General features: G+C 41.2%; 5 protein-coding genes across 5 annotated transcripts; 3 read left to right on the top strand and 2 right to left on the bottom strand.

Moving 5' to 3' along the window:
* Positions 1 to 171: 171 nt before the first annotated feature.
* Positions 172 to 2,854, bottom strand: AK88_03944 (uncharacterized protein; the record flags this gene model as incomplete). The annotated part of the gene is made up of 2 exons (XM_012481554.1): positions 172 to 316; positions 507 to 2,854. The coding sequence occupies 2 exons, from the start codon at positions 2,852 to 2,854 to the stop codon at positions 172 to 174; spliced, it is 2,493 nt and encodes an 830-aa protein (XP_012336977.1).
* Positions 2,855 to 4,241: 1,387 nt separating this feature from the next.
* On the top strand, positions 4,242 to 4,814 carry AK88_03943 (uncharacterized protein; the record flags this gene model as incomplete). The annotated part of the gene is made up of 1 exon (XM_012481553.1): positions 4,242 to 4,814. The coding sequence occupies one exon, from the start codon at positions 4,242 to 4,244 to the stop codon at positions 4,812 to 4,814; it is 573 nt and encodes a 190-aa protein (XP_012336976.1).
* Positions 4,815 to 6,342: 1,528 nt separating this feature from the next.
* AK88_03942 (uncharacterized protein) lies at positions 6,343 to 7,203 on the top strand (the record flags this gene model as incomplete). The annotated part of the gene is made up of 1 exon (XM_012481552.1): positions 6,343 to 7,203. One exon carries the CDS (start codon positions 6,343 to 6,345, stop codon positions 7,201 to 7,203), a length of 861 nt encoding a protein of 286 aa, XP_012336975.1.
* A 527-nt stretch (positions 7,204 to 7,730) lies between these two features.
* Positions 7,731 to 9,689, bottom strand: AK88_03941 (uncharacterized protein; the record flags this gene model as incomplete). Its single annotated transcript, XM_012481551.1, has 1 exon — positions 7,731 to 9,689. The coding sequence occupies one exon, from the start codon at positions 9,687 to 9,689 to the stop codon at positions 7,731 to 7,733; it is 1,959 nt and encodes a 652-aa protein (XP_012336974.1).
* A 1,186-nt stretch (positions 9,690 to 10,875) lies between these two features.
* AK88_03940 (uncharacterized protein) lies at positions 10,876 to 14,877 on the top strand (the record flags this gene model as incomplete). The annotated part of the gene is made up of 4 exons (XM_012481550.1): positions 10,876 to 11,520; positions 11,631 to 11,696; positions 11,855 to 14,350; positions 14,812 to 14,877. The coding sequence occupies 4 exons, from the start codon at positions 10,876 to 10,878 to the stop codon at positions 14,875 to 14,877; spliced, it is 3,273 nt and encodes a 1,090-aa protein (XP_012336973.1).
* Positions 14,878 to 15,259: the final 382 nt, after the last annotated feature.

The raw sequence follows: 15,259 nt of genomic DNA, 5'->3' as shown, positions 1-15,259 counted from the left end.
TTTATGTACATTTTTTTTCGTTCCTACGTGTAGTTAGCACCTGTGCAATGGTGTGTGCACCTGCCACGTGGAGACACTCACCCAACATCGTACCACGAACTGTGCCTTATTTTAACCAACGAGAATAAAACATATTATATGTTTACCCCCTTTTTTTTTTCGTGAATGAGATCAAGTCGGCTGACCCGCCGTTACCCCCGGTGAAGCATCCCTTTTTACGTTCCTCCTGTTTAACTTAAACGTGGAGGACATCCAGTTCTTCAGTTTGTTCATTTCAACTCGTTCGATCTTCATGTTTACTCGTTTTTTGAGTCTCCTGAAAGGGAAGGAAAAGGAGGGAGGGGAAAAAAGGGATTAGAAGAGAGTGCCGTTCTGAACAGCAACGGCAAATGTTGCGTGTGTTTGTCGAGGCAACTTCCCTCTTACAGCACAAAAAATAAATAATTAAAAAGGAAAAATGATTAACACAAAAGCGCATTGATGTCTGCTCATGGCGAGACACATACCTGAGCGATTTCTTCGACTTGTATACCCCCCTTCTGAGGTGCGTAGTTCTGAACCGATTTTCATAGTTATTGTAAAGAATGTACATGTGTACGTGTGCCCACCTGCCCTCATTCGCGCCGGTACTTTTATTCTTGTGCATCACATTGTATATGTCCTCAGGCACGGTCATAATATATCCCCTCTTGCAGTACATATAATTTTGAACAAAATAATTGATGTCTCCAACATTTTTTTTTAAATTCAACAAATCGTTTAAAAAAATTAAAACTTTCGCCTTAGTGTTTAAATGTGTGCTTCTCTCTACAATGAAAGTCACATTGGAAAAATCTTTTTTTTTAAAATTTTTTTTAAACAATTTTTTTTTTTGTATATAATATAACGCAGCTGAGAGGAAGGCATGTCCATATTTTTCATATATTTTTTTGGCCTCTTCCAGGTGTTTATTGTCTTCAATGACGACCTCCTTAATTTCGTCAATCATAAAGGTGAGGAAATTATCTTTGAGCTCTTTGGCGGGCGGCAGGGGGTAGCTCTTGAAATTAAAAATCGCGTTAATCTCTTCGTACTTCTTGCGCTGCTTTTTGCTGTAGAACAGGATGGACTGGGTCACCGCAACGGGGGCGGGAATGCCTGCGGAGTGGCCACTGCCAACCACGTCGCTAACTGCAACACCGCTACCTCCAACCCCGTGCGCCTCTCCCGGAATCCCCTCGAACAACGCGTCCACGTACAAATTAGCGTCCTCTTGGAAGGTGTAGTGTATATGCACATGCGCATCGACGGGGTAAGCCTTCTTTATGCTCATGTCGTCCGTGATTAGCACATATTCCCCCGTCTTGTTGAACGTCCTCACTATGCTATTCTTGTAGTGATCCTTGTGCGAACTCGACACGAATACGCAAGGGATGTACGCATTGACAAATCCATAAAACGCGTACACATCACTCTTATTGTAATAAATTAATATCTTCTTACCTTTGTTCTTGTTTAGAAGGTAAAACAGAACTAGAAATTTTTTGTCTTCACTCATGGGGGCGCAAATGCTGAAATGATCACAGTTGTTCTTTCTGTACCTCCGTAGGTTGACGTAGTGGAGGGTTGTTCCCCACCGTGAGGCCACACCTTCTGCGGTGGTTCTACCGCGGCTGTGTGTCTTTTTCCCTGGGGGGTATCTCCCTTGTTCTTCTTCGAGCAAAGTACTCCCAGATCTACGCTGGTCAAACATCCTAAGTGCATTAACCGTGTCAACCGTGTGAATCGGGTCAACCGCACGCCCGTCTCCCTCCGCACAAACCTCATAATTTACACTCCGAGCATGTTGCAGCAAGTCATTCACTACCCATTGATCATGCGATTTATTTACCAGCAAAATTTGCACAGCGTCCCCCCTGTCCTGCTTTTCCTTACATAGTGTTAAAATCCTTTTCACCGTATTGTCCATTTTTAACTGATACAGCTCGCTCAGGTCATCAATTATAATAAAGTTCACAAGCTCTAGCAAAACGGAAAAGTCGTACTTGGGGGAGAAGCTTTCTGCATTCAAAATTATTATATTGTATAGAAAATAATTGCATCGCACAGTTTCAATGTTCTTTTCGTTATTTATTAAGTAGGTTGACACATCTGGAGGTTTCAATTTTATTATCGTTTCATGCAGAGCGGACGTTTGTGCCTGTGATGAGGCCACGATGAGTACGGACTTGTCCGGGCATACGAAATTATTTTTTTTTCGCCTCTTCTTTATCTTATCTTCTGGCGCAAACGTGTTGTCTGTCTCCCCGTTAGACGTTGCTACTCCCTCCTGTGCATCTACATTATCGGCATTTATTTTGTAAAATGAATAAACCACGTAAGATATCATGCAGTCAGAGTACAGCAAACTGATTAAGATGTTATTACACCGGTTTAGTAGCTCAATCAAAGCATATTGGTATGTGTACAAATAATGCAGACCCTGTTTGGGCAAAATGTATCTTATGTAGCTATTGCTTATTTTAGTGACATGCACAATTTCTGTCTTTTCGTTTCTATCGCATAATTTTTTTTTCCCATTATGTATGTGTGTTATTTTGTTCAGGTAAAAATTGTTGCTACTTTGCGGACTTGTTCGATTCGCTGTTTTTCCCCCTTTCTGTTTCCCACGATTGCCATACCTAAACTCCGTCGAGGTTTTACATGACGAGATGATAAATTTCTTCTTTTCACTTTTGTTGTATTTCCCGACCATGGAACTGAAGGCGTTACCCCCTGTTCTTATGTTACCATTTTCATAGGATGCACATATTTGAAAAAACAATTTTAACTGATCGTGCGCATGGCGATAGAAGACTACCCTTTGGGGGAGCATGTTAGGGCGGGAGTAGCTGAGGGTAAGGGGTGCACGTCGTGCCCCCACTGTTCGGTGTGCGTGCACGATCCGGATAGGTTTGCGGTCCCTTTGTGGGAAGCACCGTCACTTGTTGGGTAAATGTTCCTGCAGTAATGTATATATACATATGTGTAAATGCTACCCTCTGCACAGCCCCTCTTCTGTGTAGGGACTCCTGCATAGACATAACCCATTCGAGAGTGCATAACGAGGAGTCACACCGTCCTGCATGCGGTGTTGCTTTCGTGTTATTATTTAGGTGACCTTTCCTTTCTTCTCTATGAATCGCCTCTTGTGAGCGTCCCTCGCTGCCATTCTCTCCCGTTCAGTTAAACTGCTTCAATAATGTGGTTTGTCCCAGGTGAGCTAATTTACGCGTCCGCTTCGATATTTTTCGACGCATGCTTAAGGACGTCATCTCCCGCTAAGCAAACATAATAGTGTTGTTTGTTATGTGTACATAAATGCATTTTTATTTTATTATTCTTTTATTTTTTTAATTTTAAAATGGCCACGGTCGTGAATCCCCTTTCGAACATCTACACCATAACGCGTAAAAAATAAAAAAAAGTGGGACTCCTGCATGCTTTGATTGTTGGCCTCACATGGGGCTCCCGCTCTACGCTTTAAAAAGGGACACACCAGATGGAATAAGTGGAACAGGAAAAAAAAAAAAAAAATGGCACAACTCTTAAGAGGCACTTTGTATTTTATTTTCACATCATATCATACTAGTTTGTTGTTTCCTTTTGCTTCGTTCTCATTTGTGTTTTTTTTTTTTTTTTTTTTTTATGCACTGCGTCAGCGCTCCCACTTCGCGCCTTAGCGATACATCAGTTTTCCGCTTTTTTTTTTTTTTTTTTCTTTTTTCCCACTTTGACGTTTACGCAAAAGCGCCTTGAAAGTATGACCGATTTTTGTTCCAACTGAAACAGAGGTGTATCGTAGGAACAATCTCACATTTTAACGACGAGCTAGCCCATATCGCACATTTTCGAGCGAACACATTGGCGTCGTTTACTTGGGCATCCACATTACAGATTAAGCAACACTCGGAATATTTCCCCTTTAAGTCCAACGGAACTTGTTAGAAGTCTTCCACGTGGAGACTTACGTGTCATATACATGTGCTTAAGTGAGTGTCACAATGTGAAAGGAGCGCCGGAAAATATTATCCCCCAGTGGCGTGTGCTCCAGTGTGTAAAGGTGTAAATTGCTACAGGCCATCTTTTTTGGGGGGGCAGGATACACCCATATAGCCTACAAATGCGCAAGCCTACATTTGAGTAATTTCTCCGTTTCCCCCTTTTTTTTGTTACCCTGCCACAGGTATAACGCGTCTGACCACATAAAGCAGCCTGACCAAATGACAAACCTGAGCGTCGACAGCGGCTACTTCAATGACGAGCTGAAGGAGGAAGTCAACGAGGCGAATTTCATGTACACCAACATCAGTATGCTCATAAGAGCACACAGGAAAGACAGAAATAAATTGACACTCCAAAATAAAAAATTAAACCTCATTAAAATAGTCGGCTTCGTATTAGCCATCGAAGAGAAAAAGGAATTCATAGTCTACACAATTGACGACACCACAGGGTACATTAAGGCAAAGTTACTTTTAACATATTCGTACTCTGCGTGCAATGATAAAAATGATGAAATAAAAATAGATGACATGGTTCAGATCTTTGGTATCTGCAACACAGTGAGCCTTAATGAAGACCTAACCGTTTCAGTAAGTTCAATTAACAAGCTGCACTCACTGAACCATTTGTGTCACCACCACTTGTTGGTCTTCCATAACTACTTAAAATTTCTGGAGACTCAGAAAAAAAATATGTTGCTGGAAGACGAGCGGGCAAAAAACGAGGCGGATCAAATTGCCTCCAACGTGCCGACCAACGACAATCCGTTTTTCAACTCGTTCTTTTACTAAGCCGGTGCAGAGCGCACGTTACGTTTTTGCCCCCTTTACTGTGCATATGAAGCGACTTCTCATATGAAGCGCCGTCGCATAATATTATCCCCCCAGACCCTTCAAGCCGCATACGATTTATGATCCGCATCTGTGTATAGGGTGTCCCTGTAGGCCTACACACATTTATACATTCATAACCTCCCACCACCACCCCGTCTATGCCAACACCTGGTATGCGTAAATCTTTATGATATCGTTTTGGCCAAACTAAGCAGTCTATTATACCACCCCCATCTCATATATTGTATGCATATTTGTTCCCCCTTTGTTAATTCGCTCACGAACAAAACAGTTATTGTGCCATATGGCCCCATGTAGCTAACCACATTTTTGCTAGACTAAAAAATTATTATACAATTACGTGTTCTCCACAAAGCGCATGCTCAATAGGTGGCTGATAGACCGACACATATGCTCTGTGCTGGTGTTTAGAAATGCACCAACAGTCCTCCTCATAAAGGACCCGACACATATCTAGGCGCCCTCCATGCCTGTATTATTTCGAAGCGTTGCAAAAAATGTTCATCAGTTAGCTTCTTCTCCTTGTACACGCATTTGGATGTATTGTTCCAGGGGAATAATCACCCACTTGTTGCTACCCGTCTGAGTAGTGCACTTACATAAACATGAAACAAACAAAGGAGGGTGTACATTTTGTAAGGGAACTAATGAAGAACTCCCCTTCGCATTTCCTCGTTAGGCAAAATTGTATAGCCTATATGTTCAGCCCATTGTATGCCCACCTTTCAATATATCATTTAACTATATGTGTACGGCTAGAAAGATGCACGCCTTTTTTTTCCCCTCCCTCATGTGAGTAATGGCGTTACATTTTTCATTTTAAGGGGGCAACAAATATATTGAAATGGCACTAAAGTGATACGTAAGATTGTTCACTGAGAACACACAAAACAAAAGTTTTTTCCGCCTGTGCATGTGGCCGTGTTTATACTTTAATTCAATCATTTTGCCCCTCCAGTGGGGCGCACGGCAGACGGGTTCGGCAAGCCCGCATGACGGAGTATTTTCAATTTAGCAAAAATGGGTGTATCTGGGTGGAAGGCGTTCTTACACCTTTGCGCTTTTTCCAATACGTGCACTGAAAAATGTTAAAAAAAGAAAAAAATAAATAATTTTGTTGCCATTTTTGTAACAACGTTTAGCGGCATCATACGGTCGTGCGCGCTTGTGGCATATGTAGATCTATGTGCCCCTATTCCCGCTTACATTTTTTGTGTATACAAATTTGCATACATGCAGAGTGCTGCGTGGAGACTTCCGCTGCTTCTTTCTCCTGTTGAGCAGACGTAAGATTGACGCGTTGCACGCGTTTAATTATACCCCGTGCGAAGGACAACCCCATTCGCAGTTTCGTCCCTACGTGGGCGATTTAGGTTAGTTTCCTTTTTGGACTTAATCACCCTGGTTGCCCTCTTTGCTGATTAGCTTGTGCCATTTATACGGTCGAGTCTCCACCCCCCTGAAGATGAACTCACTGGAAAGGAAGCTGAAGCTACTCAATTATAACCCCGTGGACATAGGAAAGGACGAGTTTTACTATATGATATTAAAATTGGAAGAAGAGAAAATCCGCCTGTATAAACCAAAGGAGAGGGAAAAAATTAACTACACCAAGGAGAAAAACTACATCGAGCACATTTTGAAATACCTAAAAAAACTGAACATCAATGTGCGCAATGTTAACAAAACGAATATACACGAGGTAGGTGTCAGGACGTACATCCTGAACAGCCTGACCACGTTGGCTTTGATCGATGAGTATAAGGACCTCGTGGGCTACGACGAAAGTTGTGGAGGGCAGCGCGGGGATGGCGTGAAGGGCAGCCCTGACGATCACGTGGGAAACGCCCAAGACACCGCGGGCTACAACGCCCCCCTGCCGAACCAAAGCATAATTGCAAATTTCTTCGAATTGAATTACTTGAACAAAGTCCAGCTGGAAGAGCAGCAGAAACGAAGAGACAATCTCAGAGTGATAAACGAAGGGATTAACGAAATATTTAAAAAGTGTGACATCCCTTTACTCGTGTGTAACGAGCAGGATGATGGTGCCAAGTCGATGTGTCTCATCCTATCGGCACTACACGCAATTAAGGAGAAATTGAAAAATAAAAAAAAAACAAATAACCCTCATTACGAAAGCTTATTTAATTTTAACATAAAGTTGACCAACACCGATTTGAAGGACTTTGCTTACATCACGAGGTATTTGCTTAACAGTGTACTGAAGGAGAGAGAGGCCCACCTAAAGGGGGTGCTCAACGACATCCAGATGTTAACGTACAATCCGGTTGTAGACATACGACAGGGGAAAGTGGGCAGGTGACGTTGTAGTAGCGCGCACCAACTCTCCACATGGCACGCCTGCGCAAGTGTGCATATTGGCGGCACCTTTTTTGTGTATACGTGTAAGTTTACCCTATGTGTACACAAACTGATTCACGCTTGTGTTACACCCGTTTGCACGTTTCTCGCTTTTTCCAACTCTCCCTTAACTCAATGTAACTTGCCCATTCTTATCAAACGCGAAACGCCTTTTTCGAATGTTGCGCGTAACTCCATATCACATGTCACGGCAACTTTTTCGTTCGGGGAAAAAAAAAAAACAAAACAGGCTCCTTATAAAGTAGATTTTTAAAAAAAGAGGAATAAATCAGATGGGGGAGGGAAAAATGTAAGTGGCGGGAAGGATGGTGTTACAACATAAAAATTGTTAAAAAAGCAAAGGGTTCAAATGGCGTGCACATGGGGCTACGTAAGAGGTACACGCACACATATACATATGTATGTGTACATGTGTATATGCGCGCGGAGCTCCTGGGTGACGCTGTATCTGGTTGGGGCCCCTCCGGGTCATATCTTTGGCAAAAGCTCCAACTTGTCTATATAGTCGGGCAAATATTTCTGCACATCCTTGTACTTGTTCAAATGTTCCTCGAAGGTGAGAATTTCGGGCTGGTTTGTGTAAACGTACCTGTTGGACGTGTTCCTCAAATGATAAGGTACGTCAAATCTGTACTCATTGCAAATTTGCTTGGCGTTATTTTCCACAACATAAATGTAGTTACTTTTGGAAGATTTGCATAAAACAATGACGGCGTATATTAGCGACGTCTGGCATTCAGGCATCCCTATAGCCTTGCATGCATAATGTGTGTTTATACAAATAGACAGCACCTCATGGTTTGCCAACCCGATGTCCTCAGAGGCTATTCGAATTAACCGTCTGCAAATGTATAACGGATCTTCCCCGTTCTTCAAAGATTTTGTTAAGTACAAAATAGCTGCTTTGACATTTCCAGCTCTGATACTTTTGTGTAATCCAGAGATGAAATTAAAATGGTCTAGCTTGTTATCGTTCGATGGAAAATTTTGCAAAAAATTTTTTATATTAGTTAGCTGAATAACTTTTTTTTCAGTCTGTGTGGACGATGCCCATTTGTGCAGATTGCTGAAGTCGTTCAATTTTAATTGCTTCGTAATCATATCGCAACTTAATTTTGCTTCCTCCGAGTTTTGCATATTTCGTTTATCTTCCTCAATGTCATTTCGACTATCCTTTTCCATATCGTTTTGATTATCCCTCTCTTTTTCCCTCTCCCTTTCCTTCTGCTCCTCGCGTTCCATATTCCTAATAGTAAACTCGATCATGTTGATGGCCACCCGAGCGTCCCCACAGGAGTGGTTCATTATTATGTTCAAGGCATTGTCCTCAATGTCAATGTTAAGCTTGTTAATTATCCTTTTGATAATCAACGCCAGTTCTATTTTATCATACGCATTCAGATATAAGTACAAGCATCTCGAGCTTAGGGAAGCATTTAAAATATTCATGGGGTTGAAAAGACATGTGGCGAGGAGATAGAAATAACCTTTCTTCAAAATTAGCAATAAATTTTCTTGCTGATTTTTATTCAGCCTATTTATATCTTTTATGCACAGAATGGTTCTCTTCTTGGATAATTTGTAATTGATAACTGACTGGTCATATATTTTTCTGAGCTCATTATTTAAGTTGTTCAGGTGGAAAAGTGAGATGAACAAATTGTTGGTTTTATTTTTTATAACATTTACTAGGGAAGACTTTCCCGATCCTGGAGGTCCACACAAAATTAAATTAAAATTTAAATCATCATCCAATATGGTAGTGAGCAATGGACTTCTCTTGCTTCGAATTTCGTTTATATAGTCTTCCTTATAAATTGGTTGGTATAGCTTGTGCAAGGGGGTGTTGCTTTCGCCGGTGTTATCTTCTTTTCTTTTCTTTTTATCCCTCCTGTCTTTGCTGTATTGCATGTCGGAATCGTCCCCTCCTCTCTTGTTACCACTGTGTCCGTGTTTTCCAGGGTTACCACTGTCGTCATTTTCGTCATTTTCGTCATTTTCGTCATTATCCCCCCTGTTGTCTTCCTCATCGCCTTCTCCCCCACTGCTGCGACACCCCCTTTCGCTCCTCCCACGAGAGTGTTTCCCCAAGGGATCTTTTGTATCCTCCTGGGTTCTATTGGAGGACGAATGACTTTCTAACTTTACCTTAACCCTGAACAACGGCGGCCCGTCTGTGCTGTGCTCACTTTTGATCATATTATCATTCCTTTTTTCATTCTCCCTATCGTCATGGATTTCTTTTTTCACCTTAACCGTGTATCCTTCCCCTTTGGCATCCACACTCTCGTCGTCTGTTTCATTTGGTTTCTGCTTGTCCGACTGATCCTTCTTCATCACGTTCACCTTCTTAAAAATGCCAAACTTATCCAACGTGTTTTGCGCCTTTATGACATTCTTTTTGGTGAAAACCGATTTTCTCTTCATTTCTTCAGAAAGGTATTTTCAAGCAAGTGGATGCCGCCCAATCCGCAAGCGTCATTATTGGGCGTATAGAAATAAGGGCACGCTTCTCTTGGGTCAGCTTGCCAGAGGGAGGGGGGGGCACAAGCAAGCACATACGTACCAGCGCGCATATATATACAAGGCCCTACACATATAAATATGCATATATGTGTAAATATACAGAAAAATCAACCATGCATGTAAAAAAAAAAAAAAAAAAAAAAAAAAACTCAAGGGGCGCTTCTCTTGGGATAAAGATTTACAATTTGTGCTCTGCCGATTTTTTATTTACACTTGAAGCCACGTGTAAAGTAAGTGTAGGTGTCCCTTTCCCGCACTTTTTGCTTCCACATGTAGGACGTGTGCGCGTGAACAGCACGAGAACGTTAAAAAAAAGAGGGAGAATACAAAAAAGCGAAAAAAAGAGGATGTAAAAAGGTGAAAAAAAGAAGATAAAGAAAGGCGAAAATGCGACTCATGCATCGAAGTAGCGGCGTGCCAACTGGCAGCGCACCAATGTCCTCGCCAGTACGGCAGTGCAGAGATGAAAGGCTCTCTTCGCCTAGCCGCTCCTGGATGTATACAATGCGCCCCTAACAGTGTGCTCATTTTTTCCAAAAACACACGTAGAAAGGAGGAAAAGAAAAAAAAAAAAGAAAAAAAGTATTATGTTTCGAAACTCCATACCATGTCGCAGTGAACCGAAAGGATTTTTTTTTCTTGTTTTTTTTTTTTTTTTTTTCTTTTTTGAGAAAACTACAAGAGATAGACACTGTGCGCTGTGATTCGCATCGCCACAAAGGTGTATGTATGTGTACGTTTCCTATTTCTCCCGCCACCCCTGATAAGTCCAAAATGAATGACAAATGAAGGCGAACGCGAAAATTAACGCAATGTTTATAAAAACTGGACTAACATAATTTGCGCTAACTTGTGTACACTAGGACTGTACCAATTTATTCTCCCATTTGTAACTTTGTAACGTCCGTCATATTTTTTCTCCTGTACGTTGTTGTTTTGTGATGCACGCATGAGTAGAAATTGGTACATATGCTGATACTGGGGCTTATCCGTAGCGCCATAGCCGATGCTTCTGTAGGTTCATTCAAGTTCTTACTCACTTCACCCAATTTTAATATTTTCTCCTCCCACACACAGTGCACGAACGATGAGCAATATGCTGCACGAAGAAAAAAGCCAACACGCGCTGCGCAAACATGTCGAACAACCCATACACATTTTAAACAGCACAGACATATCAGACAAAGACAAAAAATTAAACGCCTTAAAAATAATATATGAGAAGCTATCAGAATTTTTTACTATTTGCAAGGAAGAAGAAAAGGAAAATTTCTGCCTTTTTTTTCGCAACTATCTGCTGTGCCAGTTGCACAAATGGATTAACGAAGAATTCGATGAGTGCAGGAATTTTACTCTTGACATTTACTTTCTTATTGAAAAAAATCTCGATGATACATTGCTAGACAGCGTGCTATTTAAAAATGTCAGCAGGGATGATAATTTTCTTCATATCTGTATGAACAGATTAAAGGAAGATAAAAATAAAAAAATAATAGAAGATAAAGAAGAAGTCAGATTAAAAATTGTGCAATTTTTTAGCATTATTGTCCACAGATTTAAGAACAAAGGCGCTCACACTGCTCCACATGTGCTGCACATTAACCCCTATCTGGAAGATATTTTAACGGCTTTATCAGTTTTAATTAAAGACCCCTGTCCCCTTATAAAAAAAATCAGCTGCCAGTTGTTATGTGAACTGCCGTATGAACCCAAGTCAAAGGACTTTAATCACGTAATTACAAATGTTTGTTTCGTTATAGTCACATTATTTTTATATGTACACCGTGTAATGTATATATGCAAAAAAGTATGTTCTGTACCCCCTTCCCCCCGCCTTCGCAGCTGTACAGGAGCTTGTTGAAAGGTTTGTTGTCCGCCTTAGCCATAAGACAGAATGATATTCGCGAGGTAAAATGCGAGATGCCGTTTGGTTGACTTTTATTCGCCAATGGAAGGAGGATAACTTGGCAATTCTGCCGCTGCAACGATGTTCCATTTGGCTAGCTAGCTGTATCAGTCCATACCCCTTTGTGTGCAATAAATTTTTTTTTTTTTTTTCATTTTAGCTAGCTCTAAGATGCCTGAAAAAGTTGCTATGCGTTGGGAGCAACAGAGATTTCCTTTATGACGTCGCAGAATGTTTAAAAAACTTGTGCAGGAAAAAATCGAGCAACGTTTTGTTCCAAGTGGTGGATTGCATTGAAGTCTGGAATTTACAGATTAACGATTTAAGCAACTGTGAAAGGGCTAAACTCGTGTTTATTGTCCTTTTGTGTGCAAATGCAAATATATCACCCTCCTTCAACGAGCGATGTTATAGTGCGCTCAAAACGATAGCCTCTTCCTTAAAGGAATTAGCGCGTGGGCTACATGAGAAGCATGTAGGCAAAGAGGAACTTGTCCAAAATGGCACACATTCTGAAAGGGCAAAAACTAATTTGTATAGAATTGACGAAAATGTTGATGAGGAAAGAACCGTTTGGCAGAAGGAAAACTGTTGTGTACATTCGGGGGAAGCACCAAGTGAATATTTTTTCTCCAGGATGAACAATCTTTTTTACACTCCCTCCCCGTTTAACGTTGTGTGCAGCGATATCCCTGCCCTCTTTGGGGAAATAAAAAAGGAGCTATTCTACGAGATTATGAATAATGAAGGAAATTCGTGGAGCGAAGGGAAGGATGATTTCGCCAGCATTTTATCCACGTTTCTTTTGTGCACCTACTGCGACACGGTTCGTTTTGTTAGGCCCATCTTGTCCTTTGTGTACAGATCGCTGGTCCTGTTTAAGTACATCCACTGTCCAACAACGCCCTTGTTGGTGAATGGTATATCTGCGGAGGAAGTCTCACCGAAGGATGCTTCGCTGAAAGATGCCGCTTCGCAGTACGGCTACGAATTTGAGTCCTTTTTGTACCTCACCAAATTTGTCTTCCTAATTATCACGTGTGGGTATTTGATGCCCCTCAATGTGACGCTTCCCGAAGTGGCCCAACTCCTATTAGGCGACTGCAACGCTCGCAAAGTTGCGGAAAGTTTTTACAAACTTAGCGACGTATCCCCGAGTGGCGTGCATGATGGAGATAGAAATGGAAGAAAAAACATCACCCTTTGTTTAAGCAACACCAATGGTGCACCATGCACAAAATATATTTTCTCAAACACTAATTATCACATGTACCAACGGAAGGCGTACGAAAGGTGGTGTGTGCACAGGAAGAGTGACATTCTTTTGGAGGAGCACGCTGGTGGGGATGGTCAGCTGGAACAACACTTGGAAAAGAGAGCTACGGATGATGACAGGGGGGAAGAGCGCAAGGGAGGGGACCCTGTAGATGCGGAGAAGACGGACGCAGTGCACGAATCGGCGAACGGCCCGATGGAGGAATCGGTGCACTACTCCGTGGACAGCGCCCCCATAATCTGCGACAACAAAAAAATCGTGCTCATGATGCTATCCCAGTTGCTGGCCGGCTATTACCTGCGGAACGAACTAACAGAAAGCAAACTGGACGAAGAGCACATAAATTTCATTTTATTCCTAATAAGCGAAAATGCGAAATACGAGCATGTAGATGCGTTTCCCTACATGTTAATAACCCTAAAGCATTTGCTAAACATTATCGGGGAGGATTGCAAAAAGTACAGCAAAATTATTTTCCACTTTTTGGTCGTTTTACAATCAGATACTCAATTTTGCCCGCAATCACAAGTGCTAAAATTAATTGAAAAAATTGAGCATTATTACCATGGGCATAAGACAAAAAGTGATTTTTACAACGATGAATATGTTCACTTTGTGCAGAACGTCCCCACGATGATAAATATAAACGATTTTAATAATTTCAAATGCAACATTGAATTTTTAAATGTACTTTTGTGTAACATAAGCGAGGAAGTCATGATGGAACATTCGAACCATTTGATGGATTTCTTACTCATAATTATGAAGCAAGAATTAAGGCCATTGATGAAATCAGAATTTTTATTATTCTTAAATTTGTTTTGTTCGAAAAATATTTTCCCCAATTTTTTACAAAAAAATTCAGAACAAATTATAAAAAGTATATTGTTACCCTTATGCACATGGAAGAGTGGCCTAAACGAGGCGCAGACACGAAAAGGAGCTCTACATTGTATAAGAACATTATTCTTAAAAAATGACCTCCATAAATATGTAATTGAAAATAATGTCCTGATTGAAAATTTGGTATGTGTCCTGAAGTCTTCCACTGATGATACTTGGAATGGTGAAAACAGAGAAATAGCCATCGCCATATATGCACAAATTGCAAGGCGCGTAAGCAATAATAATATTTTACTGGACTTGTTAAACATTTTGCTCAAGCTAATGGAAGACTCGAGTAACACAATTCGTAAGTTGTCCGCAAATGGATTGTATTCACTTTTTCTGAATGAGTCTTTAATTATAGCTGATGAAGTTTGTGAGGAGGTTTTCCCCACCCTGCTGCTCCACATGGATGACCATGCTCCAGACGTCAGTGAAATGGTTTACCGTACCTTATTACTTGCCAAAAAGTTTAACCATGCCATTTTCGTGAAGGTACTTTCGACATATCTGCATAGAGGGTTCGCGTCTACTGAGGCGCGTGTCTCCATTTTGTGCATCATAAATAATATTTGTTTGCGCCCTGAATTAAAAGGGTTTCTAAACAGAGCGGGGACGAATAAAATGACAACGCTTTGTCCAAACTATGTTGTCTATGCATTTCCGCCTGTCTAGAAAAAAAAAAAACGCACATTTGGGAAAATCTCATTTTGGCAACTGTGCCACTTAAGAGGGATTTTGGTTTTTTCTCCCTCCTGCATTAGATCTCACCTTTGTATGCACTTCTTCGCATCGCCTTGAATGCTTCACCTTTTAAGCAGCTCCTAATTTGTGAAATTTCCCCCTCATTAAAAAAAAATATTTTCGCCGCTAATGAAATTGTGGTGCCACCACCCTATTCACCATTATGTGTGCATTTTTCACTGCGTTTTTATTTTTCCTTGTTTTCTTTTCAGCACGCGAAAAATTCCTGCGAGTATACTGCACATGCGAAATCGTACAAGGAAGAGCTGCTCAAATGAAGCGTCGTTTGGTGGAAGCCAATGGACGGCTAAAAAAGTGCCCCCGTTTTCTGTAGAAGACGCGTAAGGAGGAACCGTCAAAGGAACAAATCAGTTTGTGAATATGTATATGTGTGACAACCTTTGTGGCATTCACATATACGTTTGATCGCCTATATCCCCCCGAAGATGAAATTCCCCCCCCCTCTTGCCTGCAAAAAATGGATAAAGAGGGAACTTTCACGTAGTATCCTCCCCTCAGGGGAACTCATTATATGCATGCAGATATGCGTTTCCCGTGTGGATCGCTTGTCGTGTATATTTACTTTTTGCATTTCGATTGCCATTCACCTTTTTTTCGATTTTGTTCGCCGTTGCGTTGTATATAACGTCGTTCCGTTGT

Source organism: Plasmodium fragile (genome assembly GCF_000956335.1).
Source record: "Plasmodium fragile strain nilgiri unplaced genomic scaffold supercont1.50, whole genome shotgun sequence".
Classification (NCBI taxonomy): domain Eukaryota; phylum Apicomplexa; class Aconoidasida; order Haemosporida; family Plasmodiidae; genus Plasmodium; species Plasmodium fragile.
Note: the sequence above shows the minus strand (reverse complement) of the source record. Positions and strands in the feature narration are given on the sequence as shown.